Raw genomic sequence first — 19,345 nt, forward strand, 5'->3', positions numbered from 1 at the left:
TGGTGATTTCTCTTTGAGACGTAAACTTGTTTTCACGCTGTTGTTGTGATTCCTCGGCATGCTTTCTTTTCATACTTTCTTTATTAGCCGCAAGCCTGTATTCACGCTGTTGTTGTGATTCCTCGGCACGCTTTCTTTTCTTACTTTCTCTATTAGCCGCAACCTTATTGACATTAGCTCTTTGAGCAGCTTCCTCGGCTGTTTCTTCTGCCATTGTAGGTTCTTCTGTCATTTTAAGATCTGTATTAGAAACTAGCTGTTGGGGTGGCGCTTCGCGCCACCCCAACACCTAGTTGGTGGGGAGCTTCGCGCCCCCCAAGCCCCCCCGCGCGCGTAAGTCGTTACGCGCCATATTAGTTACGCGCCATTGTAGTTGTGTCCCTGTGTCCCATCTGTGAATATAGATAGATTTATATATGTGTTTCAAACTACGTAAAAATTGCGAATATACAACATTCTTGGCTTTCCCATTGTCTGTGCATATACAAAGCCGTATGTACTAATACTGACGTCATATGCAAACGCTCTTTTTACAAACAAACAAACATGCATACACACAACTCGTTTTTATATAGATAGATAGATACAATACAAATTAACTGCGTAAAACTTGCGAATATACAACATTCTTCGCTGTCCAATTGTCGCTGCATATAAATAGATAGGTTTACCGACCCTCGAACATGCAACATACAATTGTCCATGGGAAAAACAATCAGTATTAAGATCTATACCACATTTTTCTAATGATTGACCTTGAGCTTTGTTAATGGTGATTGCAAATGCTAATCGAATTGGGAATTGCAATCTTTTAAATTGAAAAGGCAGATCCGTTGGAATCATGGGAATGCGAGGAATAAGAACAGCCTCACCCTCAAAAGGCCCTGTCAAGATTGTGGCCTCTATTAGGTTTTCCAATGTTTTTTTTTTACGGCAGGTCGCGTGCCATTGCAAAGCTTTGGTGGGTTGATATTTCTTAAAAGTATTATTGGTACGCCTATTTTTACTTGTAGCACGTGTGGTGGAAACCCTGAAGGATCCATGGAATTTAAAAATTCAGATGGATAATTAACCGCTTCATTTGGTTCCAAAACTGTGTCGACTGACTTGTAAAGGACTGCCTGGTCTCGAATCTTGGTCAAAACAATATTGTTGATTTCGTGGACGTCTATATTTTTGGGTGCGAGAATCGCTCTTTCACTTAGCCATTTATTATTTTTATAATTTTTTAGAATATTCGGAAATACTTTTTCAATCAATTCATTTTTGGACGTCACTAAATTACAGAAATCAACAGGTAGTTGTATACGTCCTGAAATTGAGTCTACTGGGAGCTTTCCGTTTCCAATTGCCAGCAATTGATCTGAAAATGTTTGACCAGAGTCATCGTGTTGCAATCGGACACGCATGTTTGTAGTTAATTTTAATGTTTTTACGTGTGCCCATAAATTAGAATTTTTCAGGCAAGCATTCATTTCGTCTGCAGGAGTTGATCTAGGTATTATAGGTAATGTTTGCCTGAAATCTCCCGCAACCAATATTAATGTGCTGCCAAAGGGTTTCGACTTCCCTCGCAAATCTTTCAAGCATTGATCCAGAGCCTCGAGCGATTTTTTGTGTGCCATTGTGCACTCATCCCAAATAATAAGTTTGAATTGCTGCAATACTTTACCCATCCCAGATGATTTGGAAATATTGCACGTGGGAGTTTCTGTAAAATGCAAATTCAGAGGCAATTTCAAAGCGGAATGAGCAGTTCTTCCACCAGGCAGCAATGTTGCGGCTATTCCGGACGACGCAATTGCCAACGCTATATCATTTTTTGATCGAATTGATGCCAGAATCAGTTTTATCACAAACGTTTTACCAGTACCTCCTGGCGCATCCAAAAGGAAAATTTCTCCAACGTTGTTATCGACACAATGCATTATCGTATCATAAATGTCTTTTTGTTCCGACGTTAACTTGGAAATGTTATTTTGTACATACGACAATAGATCACTCGTACTGTAACTTTGTTCACGATCCAATTCTACACATGTCGAAACACCAGCGATACGGTTAGGTGAAGGCATTCCCAAATCCGGAAGAGGTTTGTTTGCCATACGTACGCACAAATCTTCTATAATAACTAAAGTGTAGTTATAAATTTCTGATGTAAAATCAAAAGTCATATCTGACGTCTCTAACTGTTTTCGATGGAGTATATCTTAAGACATTTTGACTTATATTTTTCCCATAACTCTGTAGGAGCTGATGGAGAGCAAGTTGTTAAAATGATGCCAAACAATGCACGAATTTGACTTGGGGTTGACGTTTCGCACGCGTCATTGATGTAGTTATCCCAGTGTTGGTCATTCTCCAATAAATTCAGAGCTTGGCATGCACTACGGTAAGTGTCATGTATAGTACCGTTTACAGTTCTCAAATACTCAAAGGATATCGGACCGGGTACATTCACCAAAAGCAGGCGTAGAAAGAAGCATTCATGTTGATTGGGGTGAATGGTGTAGAGTCTTCCTATCGTGGTATCTTTGAAGATGGTAGGTTGACCGTCGACTGACTTACCCTGTTTTCGACGTTCAAATACTTTATTTTTAGTATTCCACGTGTAATACGAAGGCACTTCAGTATACAGCAGTTTTTTTTTGCAAAAGAATCATTTTTGCAAAGTGAAAAGAAAGCTGTTAATTTTGTATCCGGTGGATTCAGGGCTCTTTGTTGCACGTTGGTTTCCGAGAAATAAACACGTTGACCATTCTGTAAATGTACCGCTAAGTGAACAACAGCTGGACTACGTTCATGTATCGGAAATGAAAGAATTTGCCAAACAGCTTCATTACTGCTTATGTATCTTCCAGCCTGATATTGTACGATTTCGTCGATATCTTTGATTTTGGGCTGCAAGCCAAAAACTGCCATGTCACTGCCTTTGTTGACGTATTTACATATGTATTTTATTGCCTTTACGGAGTTACAGTATTCAACGTTTATGTGTGCATTAAATGTTTTTGATAATAATGGGGAATATGGAACAACCCACTGGTTATCTACTTCGATGGTGGTACCGTTACGCTTCTTTATTATTGCTGTTTTACCGCCATCTTCAGTAGATCTTCTTCTATATTGTGGGTAACCATCATTGCCAGTAATAGTGTTGGATACTAAAAGTCGAGGATATTGCTTTGTGCACCTTCCTTTGGCCATGCATGGTGAATTTTCGTTCAGTGCACCGCAAGGTCCATGTATCATATTTTTTACAATAATATCATGTAACCCCTTATCGACATTTTCATCAGGTATTTCAGCGGAAATCACATCATCAATTTCGTTCGAAGTAATTTTTTTATGTAGCCAGATTAGTATATGTGCGTGTGGCAAACCTCGTTTTTGCCATTCCACTGAGTACATCCAACATCGCACTGACCCAAACACTTCAAGTTTTACTATGTAGTTTATCAGTGATTTCAACTTTTGCCGGAAGACACGGGCCGTAATGTCGTGTCTATGAACCGCCGATTGTCCTTGAAGTAAAAGCTGCAGTATCTCGTCCCAAGATTGATTACATGTAAATGTAATAAATAAATCTGGACGACCATAGAGACGAACATACGCAATAGCATCTTGAGCATATTCATGCATATGACGGGGACTGCCAGCATATGACGAAGGTAAAATTGTTAATCTTCCAACGTTTGTGGTATTACCGTCATTTATAACTGCATCTCGCAAATGAATGTATTGTTCAGATTGGAGCTTGGTCTGATTCAGGCGGATATATAGCAAACGTTCTGATTCAATTTTAACATACATATCAACGACAAATTGGTGAAACAATTCACGGCATTTTAAAATATAATTTCCTTCATCCTGCCGAATCATTAGTCTATAGGAATAATAATGAATTGCACTGCATTTCTTATTCATTTGTTTGTTAGTGGCTGGATTCATCAATTTAATATTAAAGTGATAGCCGTCGGCTCCATCCCAAAAAATGATAGGATATTGTAGGGCATCGTAGCATCGATGAGTTTCAGCAATTCTTAACAACTGAGCGTTTCGCTTATGAAGAATAATATCTCGAGGTAAAAACTGATCACCGACCATAACGATTGCCACTTCGTCGATAGTTGGAGCATTGTATCTACGCACATGTTGGCCAGGAGGCGTTTTGTCAGCGGAAATAACAATTTTATGCGTATCAGTAGGCATCAAATCGATGGCTGTTTTGAACAGACGCACTAAATTATTATTTTCGTGGAAAAGATGTTGCAATTGGGAAACGATTGTGTGACCACAGACATGACACATCCCATGTCTGTGGATGTGTCTGTCAGGTGACGTCATGTTTATGTGTTGACTGACGTCATGAAGTTAGTTGTCGTCATTTTTTTTATGACGGTGACGTCATTAAAGATATATAAGACATGCGTTCACGTAGAAATCTATTAATGTTTAACTTTAAAATGACTGATGAACTTACAATGGCAACAGCCGAGGAAGATGCTCAAAGAGTCTATGCCAAAAAACTTGCTGCTAATAGAGAAAGTCAGAAAAGAAAGCGTGCCGAGGAATCAAAAGAACAGCAAGGAAACAGGCTTGAGGCTGATAGAGAAAGAAAGAACAGAAAGCGTGCCGAGGAACTACCAGAGCAACGCGAAAGCAGACTTGCTGCTAAAAGAGAAAGTGAAAAAAGAAGGCGTGCCGAGGAACTACCAGAGCACCATGAAACCAGACTTGCTGCTAAAAGAGAAAGTGAAAAAAGAAGGCGTGCCGAGGAACTACCTGAGCAACCTGAAACCAGAGTTGCTGCTAAAAGAGAAAGTGAAAAAAGAAGGCGTGCCGAGGAATCACAAGAACAGCAAGATATCAGGCTTGCTGCTGATAGAGAAAGTAAGAAAAGAAAGCGTGCCGAGGAATCAGAGCAACCTGAAAGTTATCGCCTGGCATTCAGGTACAGCCCAGTCGATGATTATAGCTTGAGTAGATGTGTTCAAATCGGGACTATGTCTAAAATTTGTCCCTATTGCAAGGTCTTGAAATTCAATGGTGAAACAATGGGAATGTGTTGCGCCTCAGGAAAAGTTAAACTTCCTCTATTGGCTGCACCACCAGAGCCATTGAAGACTTTCCTTACTGGAACTACGTCAGAATCTAAGCGCTTTTTGAAACAAATCAGAAAATATAACTCATGTTTCCAAATGACGTCGTTTGGAGCCCAAATCGAAAATCCAGATCAATTTATGTCTATTTTCAAAGTAAAAGGGCAAATTTATCATAGAGCAGGGTCCCTTCTACCATTCTCAGGCGAGAATCATAAATTTTTACAATTGTACTTCATCAGTGATAGAAATTCTGAATTGAATGCACGTTGCGAGGGTGAGGCTGTTCTTATTCCTCGCATTCTCATGATTCCAACGGATCTGCCTTTTCAATTTAAAAGATTGCAATTCCCAATTCGATTAGCATTTGCAATCACCATTAACAAAGCTCAAGGTCAATCATTAGAAAAATGTGGTATAGATCTTAATACTGATTGTTTTTCCCATGGACAATTGTACGTTGCATGTTCGAGGGTCGGTAAACCTGACAATCTATTTATATGCAGCGACAATTGGACAGCGAAGAATGTTGTATATTCGCAAGTTTTACGCAGTTAATTGATATTGTATCTATCTATCTATCTATCTATATAAAAACGAGTTGTGTGTATGCATGTTTGTTTGTTTGTAAAAAGAGCGTTTGCATATGACGGCATTATTAGTACATACGGCTTCGCGCCTATCTAAAAAAGGGGAAAAACACAAAAAATTATTTCATCATATACCAATTCAAAAACGAATGAATATACAGACCGGGACACCGGGACAAAAATGACGTCTGGGACACAGGGAATGTTCGATTAGCAATCACCATACCAAAGCTCAAGGGCAATCATTAGAATCATGAGGTATAGCTAAAAAAACTAAAAAAAAGGTAAAAAACTAAAAAAAAAGACCAATTCAAAAACGAATGTATATACAGACCGGGACACAAATGACGACCGGGACACAGGGATTATAAATGACGACCGGGACACTCAAAGAGAAATTACAGACTGGGACACCGGGACACAAATGACCTCCGGGACACAGTGAATATAAATGACGACCGGAACACAGGGACACAACTACAACGGGGACGCCGGGGAGCACAGGGGGATATATAAATGACGACGGCGACACAGGGAATGTTCGATTAGCAATCACCATCAACAAAGCTCAAGGGCAATCATTAGAATCATGAGGTATAGATCTGAATACTGATTGTTTTTCCCATGGACAATTATATGTTGCATGTTCAATAGTCGGTAAACCTGATAATCTATTTATATGCACAGACCAGTTGACAGCGAAGAATGTTGTATATTCGCAAGTTTTACGTAGTTAAAAACATATATATATATATATATATATATATATATATATATATATATATATATATATATATATATATATATATATATATACATATATATATATATATATATATAAATATATATATATATATACTAGCTGTTGGGGTGGCGCGAAGCGCCACCCCAACACCTAGTTGGTGGGGTGCTTCGCGTGTCCCACCTGTGAATAGAGATAGATATAAATATATATTTTTAGCTACGTAAAACATGCGAATATACAACATTCTTCGCTGTCCCATTGTCTGTGCATATTAATAGCATTTATATTCCCTGTGTCCCGGTCGTCATTTGTGTCCTGGTGTCCCAGTTTGTAATTTCTCTTTGAGTGTTCCGGTCGTCATTTATATTCCCTGTGTCCCAGTGTCCCGGTCGTCATTTGTGTCCCGGTGTCCCGGTCTGTAATTTCTATTCAAACAATCCCTGTGTCTCAGTCGTCAATTATATATCCCGCCTGTGCCCCCGGCGTCCCCGTTGTAGTTGTGTCCCTGTGTCCCGGTCGTCATTTATATTCCCGGTCGTGATTTGTGTCCGGGTGTCCCAGTCTGTCATTTTTCTTTGAGGTTCCCGGTCGTCATTTATATTCCCTCTGTGTCGGTCGTCATTTGTGTCCCGGTCTGTAATTTATCTTTGAGTGTTCTTTCTTTTTAGTTTTTTTTAGTTATCATTTTCAGTTTTGATATGTTTTGACTCTCGCTTTCCAGGTGGATTTTCATCTAACTGCGCGGTTTTGCGTTCTTTAGCCGCAAGCCTGTTTTCTTGCTGTTCTTGTGATTCCTCGGCACGCTTTCTTTTCTTACTTTCTCTTTCAGCTGCAACCCTGTTTTCTTGCTGTTCTTGTGATTCCTCGGCACGCTTTCTTTTCTTACTTTCTCTATCAGCAGCAAGTTTTTTGGCATAGACTCTTTGAGCAGCTTCCTCGGCTGTTGCCATTGTAGGTTTTTCAGTCATTTTACAATTAAACATTTTTCCGTGAACGCATGTCTTAAATACCGTTAATGACGTCACAGTCATAACAAAAATGACGACAACTAACTTCATGACGTCAGTCGACACAGAAACATGACGTCACCTGACAGACACACAGACAGACAACTTATTTATATATATATATACAACTTATTTATATATATATATATATATATATATATATATATATATATATATATATATATATATATATATATATATATATATATATATATATATATATATATATATATATATATATATTTATATATATATGTATTTTCTATTTTTATTTTTTTTGGTTTTTACCTTTTTTTTTAGCTTTTTTAGTTTTTTGTCTTTTTAGTTTTTTTTGTACTTTTTACCTTTTTTTAGTTTTTTTATTTTATTTTTATTTTTTTTAGTTTTCTTTTTACCTTTTATTTTTAAGTTTTTTTCCTTATTTAGTTTTTTTCTTTTTTAGTCTTTAGTTGTTTTTTTTTTTTGTTTTTTACCTTTTTTAGTTTTTTAGCCTTTGTTAGTTTTTTTCCTTTTTAGTTTTTTTTTGCAGTTTATGCTTTTTTTTAGTTTTTTTTCTTTTTTAGTTTTTAGTTTTTTACCTTCTTTTTAGCTGTTGGGGTGGCGCGAAGCGGCACCCCAACAGCTAGTATATATATATATATATATATATATATATATATATATATATATATATATATATATATATATATCTATATATATAAAAATAAGTTGTCTGTGGATGGATGGATGGATGGATGTGTCAGGTGACGTCACCTGAAAAAACTGGATCAGGTGACGTCAAAACTGAAAAAACTAAAAAAAGGCAAAAACTACAAAAAAAACTAAAAACTAATAAAAAAAATAAAAAAGCTAAAAAACTAAAAAAACTATAAAGGTAAAAACCAATAAAAAACTAAAAAAAAAACTGAAAAAACTAAAAAAAGGCAAAAACTACAAAAAAAACTAAAAACTAATAAAAAAAGTAAAAAAGCTAAAAAACTAAAAAAACTAAAAAAAGGTAAAAAACTAAAAAAAATAAAAAATAAAAAAAACTAAAAAAAAGGAAAAAACTGAAAAATAAGCTAAAATAAAGGTAAAAACCAATAAAAAACTAAAAAAAAAAAGGAAAAAACTAATAAATGACGACACTCAAAGAGAAAAAAAAGGCAAAAACTACAAAAAAAACTAAAAACTAATAAAAAAAATAAAAAAGCTAAAAAACTAAAAAAACTAAAAAAAGGCAAAAACTACAAAAAAAACTAAAAACTAATAAAAAAGCTAAAAAACTAAAAAAACTAAAAAAAAGGCAAAAACTACAAAAAAACTAAAAACTAATAAAAAAAATAAAAAAGCTAAAAAACTAAAAAAAACTAAAAAAACTAAAAAAAGGTAAAAAACTAAAAAAACTAAAAACTAAAAAAAACTAAAAAAGGTAAAAACTAAAAGAACTAAAAAAGAAAAAAATAAATGACGACACTCAAAGAGAAAGCGACCAGGACAAAAGGAATGTTCGATTAGCAATCAACAAAGCACCGGGACACAGGGAGTATAAATGACGACCCGGGGGAAACAGGGGGATATAAATGACGACCGGGACAAAAAAACTAAAAAGAAAAAAAAACTAAAAACTAATAAAAAAACTAAAAAATCTAAAAATCTAAATAAGCTAAAAAAGAAAAAAAAAGGAAAAAAATAAAGGAGAAAAACAAAACTAAAAAACGAATGTATATACAGACCGGGACACCGGGATACAAATGACGACCGGGACCCGGGACACAGGGAATATAAATGACGACCGGGACACAGGGACACAACTCCGGTACACCGGGATACAAATGACGACCGGGACACAGGGAATATAAATGACGACCGGGACACAGGGACACAACTACAACGGGGACACCGGGGGAAACAGGGGGATATAAATGACGACCGGGACAAAAAAACTAAAAAGAAAAAAAAACTAAAAACTAATAAAAAAACTAAAAAATCTAAAAATCTAAATAAGCTAAAAAAGAAAAAAAAAGGAAAAAAATAAAGGAGAAAAACAAAACTAAAAAACGAATGTATATACAGACCGGGACACCGGGATACAAATGACGACCGGGACCCGGGACACAGGGAATATAAATGACGACCGGGACACAGGGACACAACTACAACGGGGACACCGGGGGAAACAGGGGGATGTAAATGACGACCGGGACACCGGGACAGGGAATGGTCGATTAGCAATCACCATCAACAAAGCTCAAGGGCAATCATTAGAATCATGAGGTATAGATCTGAATACAGATTGTTTTCCCATGGACCATTATATGTTGCATGTTCAAGAGTCGGTAAACCTGACAATCTATTTATATGCAAAGACAATGGGACAGCAAAGAATGTTGTATATTCGCAAGTTTTACGTAGTTAAAACCATATATATATATCTATCTATATTCACAGGTGGGACATAGGGACACAACTACAATGGCGCGTAACTATTATGGCGCGTAACGACTTACGCGCGCGGGGGGGCTTGGGGGGGGCGCGAAGCGCCCCCACCAACTAGGTGTTGGGGTGGCGCGAAGCGCCACCCCAACAGCTAGTATATATATATATATATATATATATATATTAACAGGTGGGACACAGGGACACAACTACAATGGCGCTTAACGAATTAAGCGCGCGGGGGGGCTTAGGGGGGGTGAAGCGCCCCCACTAACTTGGTATTGGGGTGGCGCGAAGCGCCACCCCAACAGCTAGTACATAATAAAAATTTAAGAATATAAAAGTTTGTTACGTAAGTTAATTCTTATGTTACGTATATTTTTTACTAATAAAAACATTTGTTAAAAATTAAAATTTATAGTTGCCTTTTTATGTAACCGAATAATTGCAGGGCAACTAGGCCTCCTTCCCCACCCTTTATTTCTCAAAATCGTCTGACGAAAACTAAGAGAAAGCCATTTAGCCAACAAGGGAATTAATATGCAAATTTCATTTTAATAATTGATTTGTGGAGAACCAAAATCAAACATGCATTAATTCAAAAACGTTCAAAAATTACATAAAAAAAAGTAGTTTTTTTTTTAACTGGGAGTAAGGAACGACATTAAAACTTAAAACGAACAGAAATTACTCCGTTTATGAAATGGGTTGTCCCCTCCTCAATCCCTCGCTCTTTACGCTAAAGCTCTTTGCCACAATTCCGTTTTTAAAACAATTAAAAGCTTTAGCGTAAAGAGCGAGGGATTGCGGAGGGGACAACCCATTTCATATACGGAGTAATTTCTGTTCGTTTTAAGTTTTAATGCCGCTCCTTACTTTCAGTTAAAAAAAACTAGTTTTTTTTTATGTAATAGCAGTAAGAGACGACCTGGCTAAAACCTGAGATTATGATTCATCTTAAACATAAAAATGCAGTTTTTAGTAAAAAGCGGCCCTATTTTATAAACTTTTTGTTTTAAATTACAAAAGGCACTAGATGTCGCAACTTTCTTAAAGATTAGTCATTAAACCGGTCTTTGTGATTTCTCAGTACATAGCTCTCTCATAGTGGAAAAAAAACGGACAGAAAAAAGGATGCCCTCGATACAAAATATTATCGTTGCTGAAACATGGATTAATGTTAAAAATGAAATCTTATTTTTATCTTAATGAGCAAGAAGATGTTAATAACCTTTTTTACTCAAGTGTTATACAAAAATGCAGTTTTTCAGAAGAAAAGTATTTTATTTTAGAAATTATTTTGTTAACTACGAAATGTTTTCAAATCCATCAATTTGTTTTAAAATGAGCTATTAAGTATATCTCTATGATGTTTCAATACTCCTCTAGCTAGGGAGAATAAAACAGAAAAGAAGAAAGATGCTTTCGATGCAAAACATCGTGGTTTCAGCCACTTTCCATGTTTTTCAAGCCAATCGATTTTCCTTGTTGTTCAAACGAAGAGACGGTAAGTTTCCTATATTGGGGGTTCAGACTAGTCGGTTCTAGAAGTTTACTTCTTGTTTTGAGCTGACACTATTTTTAAGGATTTTTGGGGTATTACAGTTTTTACTGTGGGAAGTGATCGTCTCTACTAGGCTGCTAGTTACCGCTCCAACCCTGATATTGTATTTTTTACTATGGGACGTGATCGTTTCTTACTGGGTTGCCAGCTACTGTTGAAACCCTATTTTGTCTCCAACAAATGAAAGCTCCAAAAACCATTGCAGCCCCAAAGAGGCCTCCAAAGACTATGGCTAATATTATTACAACCTCCATGAAGCCTTTTCAGAGTTGGATTCAGGAAACGGGATGCAGTTGGTCTTTGGCAAACGGATGCATTTTCGCAATTTTCTCGCACCTCTTGCAACCATTTTCTTTGTTTATCATTAAGTTCTTCAACATCCATATACCAAGTATAGCATAAATCTCGTATTTTCCTAGCCACTTTGCCATTGTCTTTATGTTTTTCTAATTTAGTAGCCAGAGCATATGTTTTCCCGACAGTTATGCTCATCTGACAGTCGAGCATCAGTTTTCGATCACAGTCTATAACGATAATATCATCTATGACATTATCTAGCGGATTCACACGAGCGGGTTGACTGTAGACATTTTTTACTTTTATTTTGTACGTGTCTCTTCTTTCTGTGGACCAATTGGAAACTGGATTCTTCTCTTCAACCGTTAACTCTTCAATAGCACCAATTAAACTTGCCGTGCATATCTTGTCAGTTGGACTCTTATAACCACAACTAAGGGCCTCGACTGAAAGAACTCCAATGTAAAAATGAATAAAATTCATAATCTTGAAAGACATTTTAAAAGGTATTCTTAATTACAGATTTCGTTGTGACCGTATAGGACAATTTGTCAGATGTGTGAAATCATCTATTGCTAAAAAAATTAATTTACTTAGTGTCTATCTATATTACTTTTCCATCTATTCTTCAATTTCCCGCGAAAAATTTATGCATTTCTCAAATATCAAAAGCAATTAAACCTTCGGAAAAAATTACATAATTTGCTCATTAAACTGCAGTATGGAATTAGATGAGTATTGCTAGCAATAGAATCAACAGTAGACTTTCAATAATGAGACGGATTAAACAAGAACAGTTGCTGCAACCAGAATATTCTGAATTAAAGGCATCTTTTTTCTTTGTGTTTTTACTCTATAGCTTCTGGGGCAATGGAATATCATACACAGCTCGTTTAAAAGAAAATTTCTACATAAGAAAATCTGCATTTTCGTGTAACAGTTAAATAATAGATATTATAGACAACATCCAGGTTGCAGCGGTAGCTAGGAAGAGACGATCATGTTCCAAAATAAGAAGTACAGTAACTCATAACACCTAAAAATAGAATCGGATTGAAACACTCCTAAATAGGGAACTTACAGTCTCTTGGCTTGAATAACAAAGAAAATATGTTGGCGTGAAAAGCAAGATAAGTGGCTAGAACTAAGATAAACTGTAGCATGGGCATCTCTTTTCTTTTCTTTCTCCTAAGCTAGCAAGACACTGGAAAATCACAGAAAAATGTTTAATAGCAGATTTTAAAGACAGTTTATGTATTTAAAGACTTTTCATTATTAACAAAAATAGTTTTGAATATAAAAATATTTTTTTTTACGAAAAACTAAACTTTCCATACAATTCGAGTAGCAATTTTCTATACAATTCGAGTAGCGCTTCTATACAAGATCAAAACAGGATTTTTTTTTTTTTACATTGTTATAATGTAGATTTGTAAATATACTTGCATATAATGCAATACCTTTTTCAAGGGTTAAAAAAAAACTGGATTTGTCAATCATATTTGAACCAAAGTATTTTGTCTGAATATAGTTAAGAAGGAATTCGTACCTTAGACCTTAGTTCTTCCAGAGCCATCGATGGCGCATAGGGCGTCGACAAAGCCTCTCCATTCGTCTCGCATTGGTGCTGCAGCGATGACGTCTTCCCATTCAGGTATTAGTGAGGTGCCGGCCGTCCTCAGATCTCGGTCATATGTTCGTCTCAATGTATTTTTGGGGCTGCCTCTTTTTCTTATACCTTCTGGCTTCCATTCATAGATTTTTCGAGGAAGGCGGCTCTCTTCCTTACGAAGAACGTGCCCCAGGTATGTCCACCACCTTCTTTTCAGCAACTCAATGTCTGGAGGTTGACCTGTTTTTCTGCGTATTTCTGCATTTGTAATTTTTTGTTGCCAGCTTGTATTCAACATTCTTCTGAGGATCAAATTTTCAAATGCAAGGATCCTTTTTTCAAGCTGGGTGTTTATTTCCCAACATTCACTTGCGTAAAGGAGAATTGAGAGTACATTGCTGTTGAAGAGTCGAAGCTTCAGTGGCATTGAATATTTATTACTTCTCCAAATAGGCTTCATTCTATTGAAGGCACCAGTAGCTTGTCCAATTCTACGTTTAATCTCGGTCGATATCTCTCCATCTCAATCAATCCAGCTACCCTGGTACTTGAACTCCTGGGCTTTTTCTAGATTCTCGTTTTTGCAATGGAGAACAAGTGGCGAGGTTGTGATGGCCCTGCTCTTCGATTTGTCAATGTTTATCTTTAGCCCGACATTCTCTGCATTCTCAGTAATAGTGTCAAGTATCTGCTGCAACCGTTCTTTAGACTCTTCGAGAAGGACAACGTCGTCCAAGTCCAGATCGAACAGTTGCTTGTTGCTCGAACAGTTGCCCGATGCGAATCTCAGGGCATAATCTATATATATATATATATATATATATATATATATATATATATATATATATATATATATATATATATATATATATATATATATAATAAGTTTAATGTTTGTTTGTTTGTGCGCCTATGACGTCATTATAAGTATATAAGACTTTATATATGACGTCATTATAAGATGAAGTTACAGACTGGGACACCAGGACGCAAATGATGACCGGGACACAGGGTATATAAATGAGGGTATATAAATGATGACCGGGACACTCAAACAGAAATTACAAACCGGGACACAAATGACGACCTACACACCGGAACACAGGGAATATAAATTACGATTGGAACACTCAAAGAGAAATTACAGACCGGGACACTGGGACACTAATGACGACCGGGACACCGGAACAAAGGGAATATAAATGACGAACGGGACACAGGGACACAACTACAACGGGGACGCAGGGGGCACAGGGGGACATATAAAAGACGAAGGGGACACGAGGAATATTCGATTAGCAACGGGACTAATCCTTTTTTACGATTAGCAACGGGGACCAACGGGTGTTGGGGTGGCGCTTTCGCGCCACCCCAACAGCTAGTACATAATAAAAATTTAAGAGTATAAAAGTTTGTTACGTAAGTTAATTCTTAAGTTACGTATATTTTTTACTAATAAAAACATTTGTTAAAATTTAAAATTTATAGTTGCCTTTTTATGTAACCGAAAAATTGCAGGGCAACTAGGCCTCCTTCCCCCCCTTTATTTCTCAAAATTGTCTGATCAAAACTAAGAGAAAGCCATTTAGCCAAAAAGGGAATTAATATGCAAATTTCATTTTAATAATTGATTTGTGGAGAACCAAAATCAAACATGCATTCATTCAAAAACGTTCAAAAATTAAATAAAAAAACTAATTTTTTTAACTGAAAGTAAGGAGCGACATTAAAACTTAAAACGAACAGAAATTACTCCGTATATGAAATGGGTTGTCCCCTCCGCAATCTCTCGCTCTTTACGCTAAAGTTTGTCTCTTTGCCACAATTCTGTTTTTAAAACAATTAAAAGCTTTAGCGTAAAGAGCGAGGGATTGCGGAGGGGACAACCCATTTCATATACGGAGTAATTTCTGTTCGTTTTAAGTTTTAATGTCGCTCCTTACTTTCTGTTAAAAAAAACTAGTTTTTTTTATGTAATAGCAGTAAGAGAAGACCTGGCTAAAACCTGAGATTATGATTCATCTTAAACATAAAAATGCAGTTTTTAGTAAAAAGCGGCTCTATTTTATAAACTTTTTGTTTTTCAAACAGTTCGTGGAAATGAACTGTAGTAAGGATCGACCCGGCTCAATAGTAAACGAAACTCTAAAAAGTAGAATTTCGATGCTAAAAGATATATCAAAAGAATCGGATTTTTATGCTGATTTCAAATATATAAGTTTTATCAAATTTAGTCCTTGTCATCAAAAGTTACGAGCCTTAGAAAATTTGCCTTATTTTGGAAAATAGGGGGAAACACCCCCTAAAAGTCATAGGATCGTAACGAAACTCACACCATCGCATTCAGCGTATCAGAGAACCCTATAGAAAAAATTTCAAGGTCCAATCTACAAAAATGTGGGATTTCGTATTTTTTGCCAGAAGACTAATCACGGGTGCGTGTTTATTTGTTTTTTTGTTTTTTTTTTTTTTTTTCTTTTCCCCAGGGGTCATCGTATCGACCAAGTGGTCCTAGAGTGTTGCGAGAGGGCTCATTCTAACGGAAATGAAAAGTTCTAGTGCCCTTTTTAAGTGACCGAAAAAATTGGAGGGCATCTAGGCCCCCTCCCACGCTCATTTTTTTCCCAAAGTCAACGGATCAAAATTTTGAGATAGCCCTTTTGTTCCGCATAGTTGAAAACCACAATAACTATGTCTTTGGGGATGACTTTCCCCCCACAGTCCCTGGAGGAGGGGCTGCAAGTTACTAACTTTGACCAATGTTTACATACAGTAATGGTTATTGGGAAGTGTACCGACGTTTTCAGGGGGATTTTTTGTTTGGGTGTGGGAGGGGAGGGGACTATATGGGAGGATCTTTCCTTGGAGAAATATTTCATGGGGGAAGAGAAATTCAATGAAAAAGGCGCAGGATTTTCTAGCATTACTATTAAAAAAAAAAACAATGAAAATATAAACATTAAAAAGTTTTTTCAATTGAAAGTAAGGAGAAGCATTAAAACTTAAAACGAACAGAGATTATTACGCATATGAGGGGTTCTAAAAATACTTTAGCATAAAGAGCGAGGTATTTAGAAGGAGATAAATACTTCGCTCTTTATGCTAAATTATTTTTAGTAATTTCAACCATTTATTCTACGGCCTTTCTGATTCAGGGGTCATTCTTAAAGAATTGGGACAAAACTTAAGATTTAGTTAAAGAGCGAGGTATTAACGAGGGGACAAACTCCCTCATATATGTAATCAAAAATATAAGAATATAAAAGTTTGTTACGTAAGTTAATTCTTAAGTTACGTATATTTTTTACTAATAAAAACGTTCGTTAAAAATCAAAAGTTCTAGTTGTCTTTATAAGTAACCGAAAAAATTGGAGGGCAACTAGGCCCCCTTCCCCATCCTTATTTCTCAAAATCGTCTGATCAAAACTAAGAGAAAGCCATTTAGCCAAAAAAAGAATTAATAGCAAATTTAATTTTAATAATTTATGTACGGAGAGCCAAAATCAGACATGCATTAATTCAAAAACTTTCAGAAATTAAATAAAAAAAACAAGTTTTTTGAAATGAAAGTAAGGAGCGACATTAAAATTTAAAACGAACAGAAATTACTCCTTATATGAAAGGGGCTTTTCCTCCTCGACACCCCGCTCCTTGCGCTAAAGTTTGACTCTTCTCGCAACTCTACTTTTTAAAACAATAAAAAATTTTAGCGTAAAGAGCGGGGTGTCGAGGAGGAAAACCCCCTTTCATATAAGGAGTAATTTCTGTTCGTTTTAAGTTTTAATGTCGCTCCTTACTTTCATTTCAAAAAACTTGTTTATTTTATTTAATAATTACAAAAGGTACTAGATGTAGCAATTTTCTTAAAGATGAGCAATTAAACCGGTCTTTATGATTTCTCAGTACATAGCTCTCTCATAGTGGAAAAAAAAAACGGACAGAAAAAGGATGCCCTCGATGCAAAATATTATCGTTGCTGAAACATGGATTAATGTTAAAAATGAAATCCTATTTTTATCTTAATGAGCAAGAAGATGTTAATAACCTTTTTTACTCAAGAGTTATACAAAAATGCAGTTTTTCAGAAGAAAAGTATTTTATTTTAGAAATTATTTTGTTAACTACGAAATGTTTTCAAATCCATCAATTTGTTTTAAAATGAGCTATTAAGTATATCTCTATGATGTTTCAGTACTCCTCTAGCTAGGGAGAATAAAACAGAAAAGAAGAAAGATGCTTTCGATGCAAAATATCGTGGTTTCAGCCACTTTCCATGTTTTTCAAGCCAATTGATTTTCCTTGTTGTTCAAACGAAGAGACGGTAAGTTTCCTATATTGGGGGTTCAGACTAGTCGGTTCTAGAAGTTTACTTCTTGTTTTGAGCTGACACTATTTTTAAGGTTTTTGGGGTATTACAGTTTTTACTGTGGGAAGTGATCGTCTCTACTAGGCTGCTAGTTACCGCTGCAACCCTGATATTGTATTTTTTACTATGGGATGTGATCGTTTCTTACTGGGTTGCCAGCTACTGTTGAAACCCTATTTTGTCTCCAACAAATGAAAGCTCCAAGAACCATTGCAGCCCCAAAGAGGCCTCCAAAGACTATGGCTAATATTATTACAACCTCCATGGAGCCTTTTTCAGAGTTGGATTCAGGAAACGGGATGCAGTTGGTCTTTGGCAAACGGATGCATTTTTTGCAATTTTCATGCACCTCTTGCAACCATTTTCTTTGTTTATCATTAAGTTCTTCAACATCCATATACCAAGTATAGCATAAATCTCGTATTTTCCTAGCCACTTTGCCTTTGTTTTTATCCTCTTCTAATTTAGTTGCCAAAGCATATGTTTTCCCGACAGTTATGCTCATCTGACAGTCGAGCATCAGTTTTCGAGCACAGTCTATAACGATAATATCATCTATGACACTATCTAGCCGATTCACAAGAGCGGGTTGACTGTAGACATTTTTTACTTTTATTTTGTACGTGTCTCTTCTTTCTGTGGACCAATTGGAAACGGGATTCTTCTCTAGAACCGTTAACTCTTCAATAGCACCAACTTCTCTTGCCCTGCATATCTTGTCAGTTGGACTCTTATAATCACAACTAAGGGCCTCGACTGAAAGAACTCCAATGTAAAAATAAATAAAATTCATAATGTTTAAAGACATTTTTAAAGGTATTCTTAATTTCAGATTTCGTTGTGACTGTATAGGACACGGTCAGATGTGTGAAATCATCTATTGCTAAAAAAATTAATTTACTTGGTGTCTATCCATATTACTTTTCCATCTATTCTTCAATTTCCCACGAAAAAATTTTTGCATTTCCCAAATACCAAAAGCAATTCAACCTTCGGAAAAAATTACATAATTTGCTCATTAAACTGCAGTATGGAAATAGATGAGTATTACCAGCAATAGAATCAACAGTAGACTCTCAATAATGAGACGGATTAAACAAGAACAGTTGCTGCAACCAGAATATTCTGAATTAGAGCATTCTTTTTTCCTTGTGTTTTTTACTCTTTAGCTTCTGGGGCAATGGAATATCATACACAGCTGTTTAACAGCTCGTTTAAAAGAAAATTTCTACTTAAGAAAAACTGCATTTTCGTGTAACACTTAAATAATAGATATTATAGACAACATCCAGGTTGCAGCGGTAGCTAGGAAGAGACGATCATGTTCCAAAATAAGAAGTACAGTAACTCATAACACCTAAAAATAGAATCGGATTGAAACACTCCTAAATAGGAAACTTACAGTCTCTTGGCTTGAATAACAAACAAAATATGTTGGCGTGAAAAGCAAGATATGTGGCTAGAACTAAGATAAGCTGTAGCATGGGCATCTCTTTTCTTTTCTTTCTCCTAAGCTAGCAAGACACTGGAAAATCACAGAGAAATGTTTAATAGCAGATTTAGCCCGACATTCTCTGAATTCTCAGTAAAAGTGTCAAGTATCTGCTGCAACCGTTCTTTAGACTCTTCGAGAAGGACAACGTC

General features: G+C 36.0%; 1 protein-coding gene across 1 annotated transcript in view; it reads left to right on the forward strand.

The window, feature by feature from the left end:
* The window catches only part of LOC136040031 (transmembrane protein 94-like), a 273,850-nt gene that overhangs the window by 50,512 nt on the left and 203,993 nt on the right, over positions 1–19,345 (forward strand). Inside the window, exon 7 of the mRNA XM_065724097.1 lies at positions 11,252–11,369. Coding sequence (XP_065580169.1) covers positions 11,252–11,369 — 118 coding nt within the window. The remainder of the gene's footprint in view (positions 1–11,251; positions 11,370–19,345) is intronic.

The sequence above is a fragment of the Artemia franciscana genome, chromosome 20 (assembly GCF_032884065.1).
Source record: "Artemia franciscana chromosome 20, ASM3288406v1, whole genome shotgun sequence".
In the NCBI taxonomy this organism is placed as follows: domain Eukaryota; kingdom Metazoa; phylum Arthropoda; class Branchiopoda; order Anostraca; family Artemiidae; genus Artemia; species Artemia franciscana.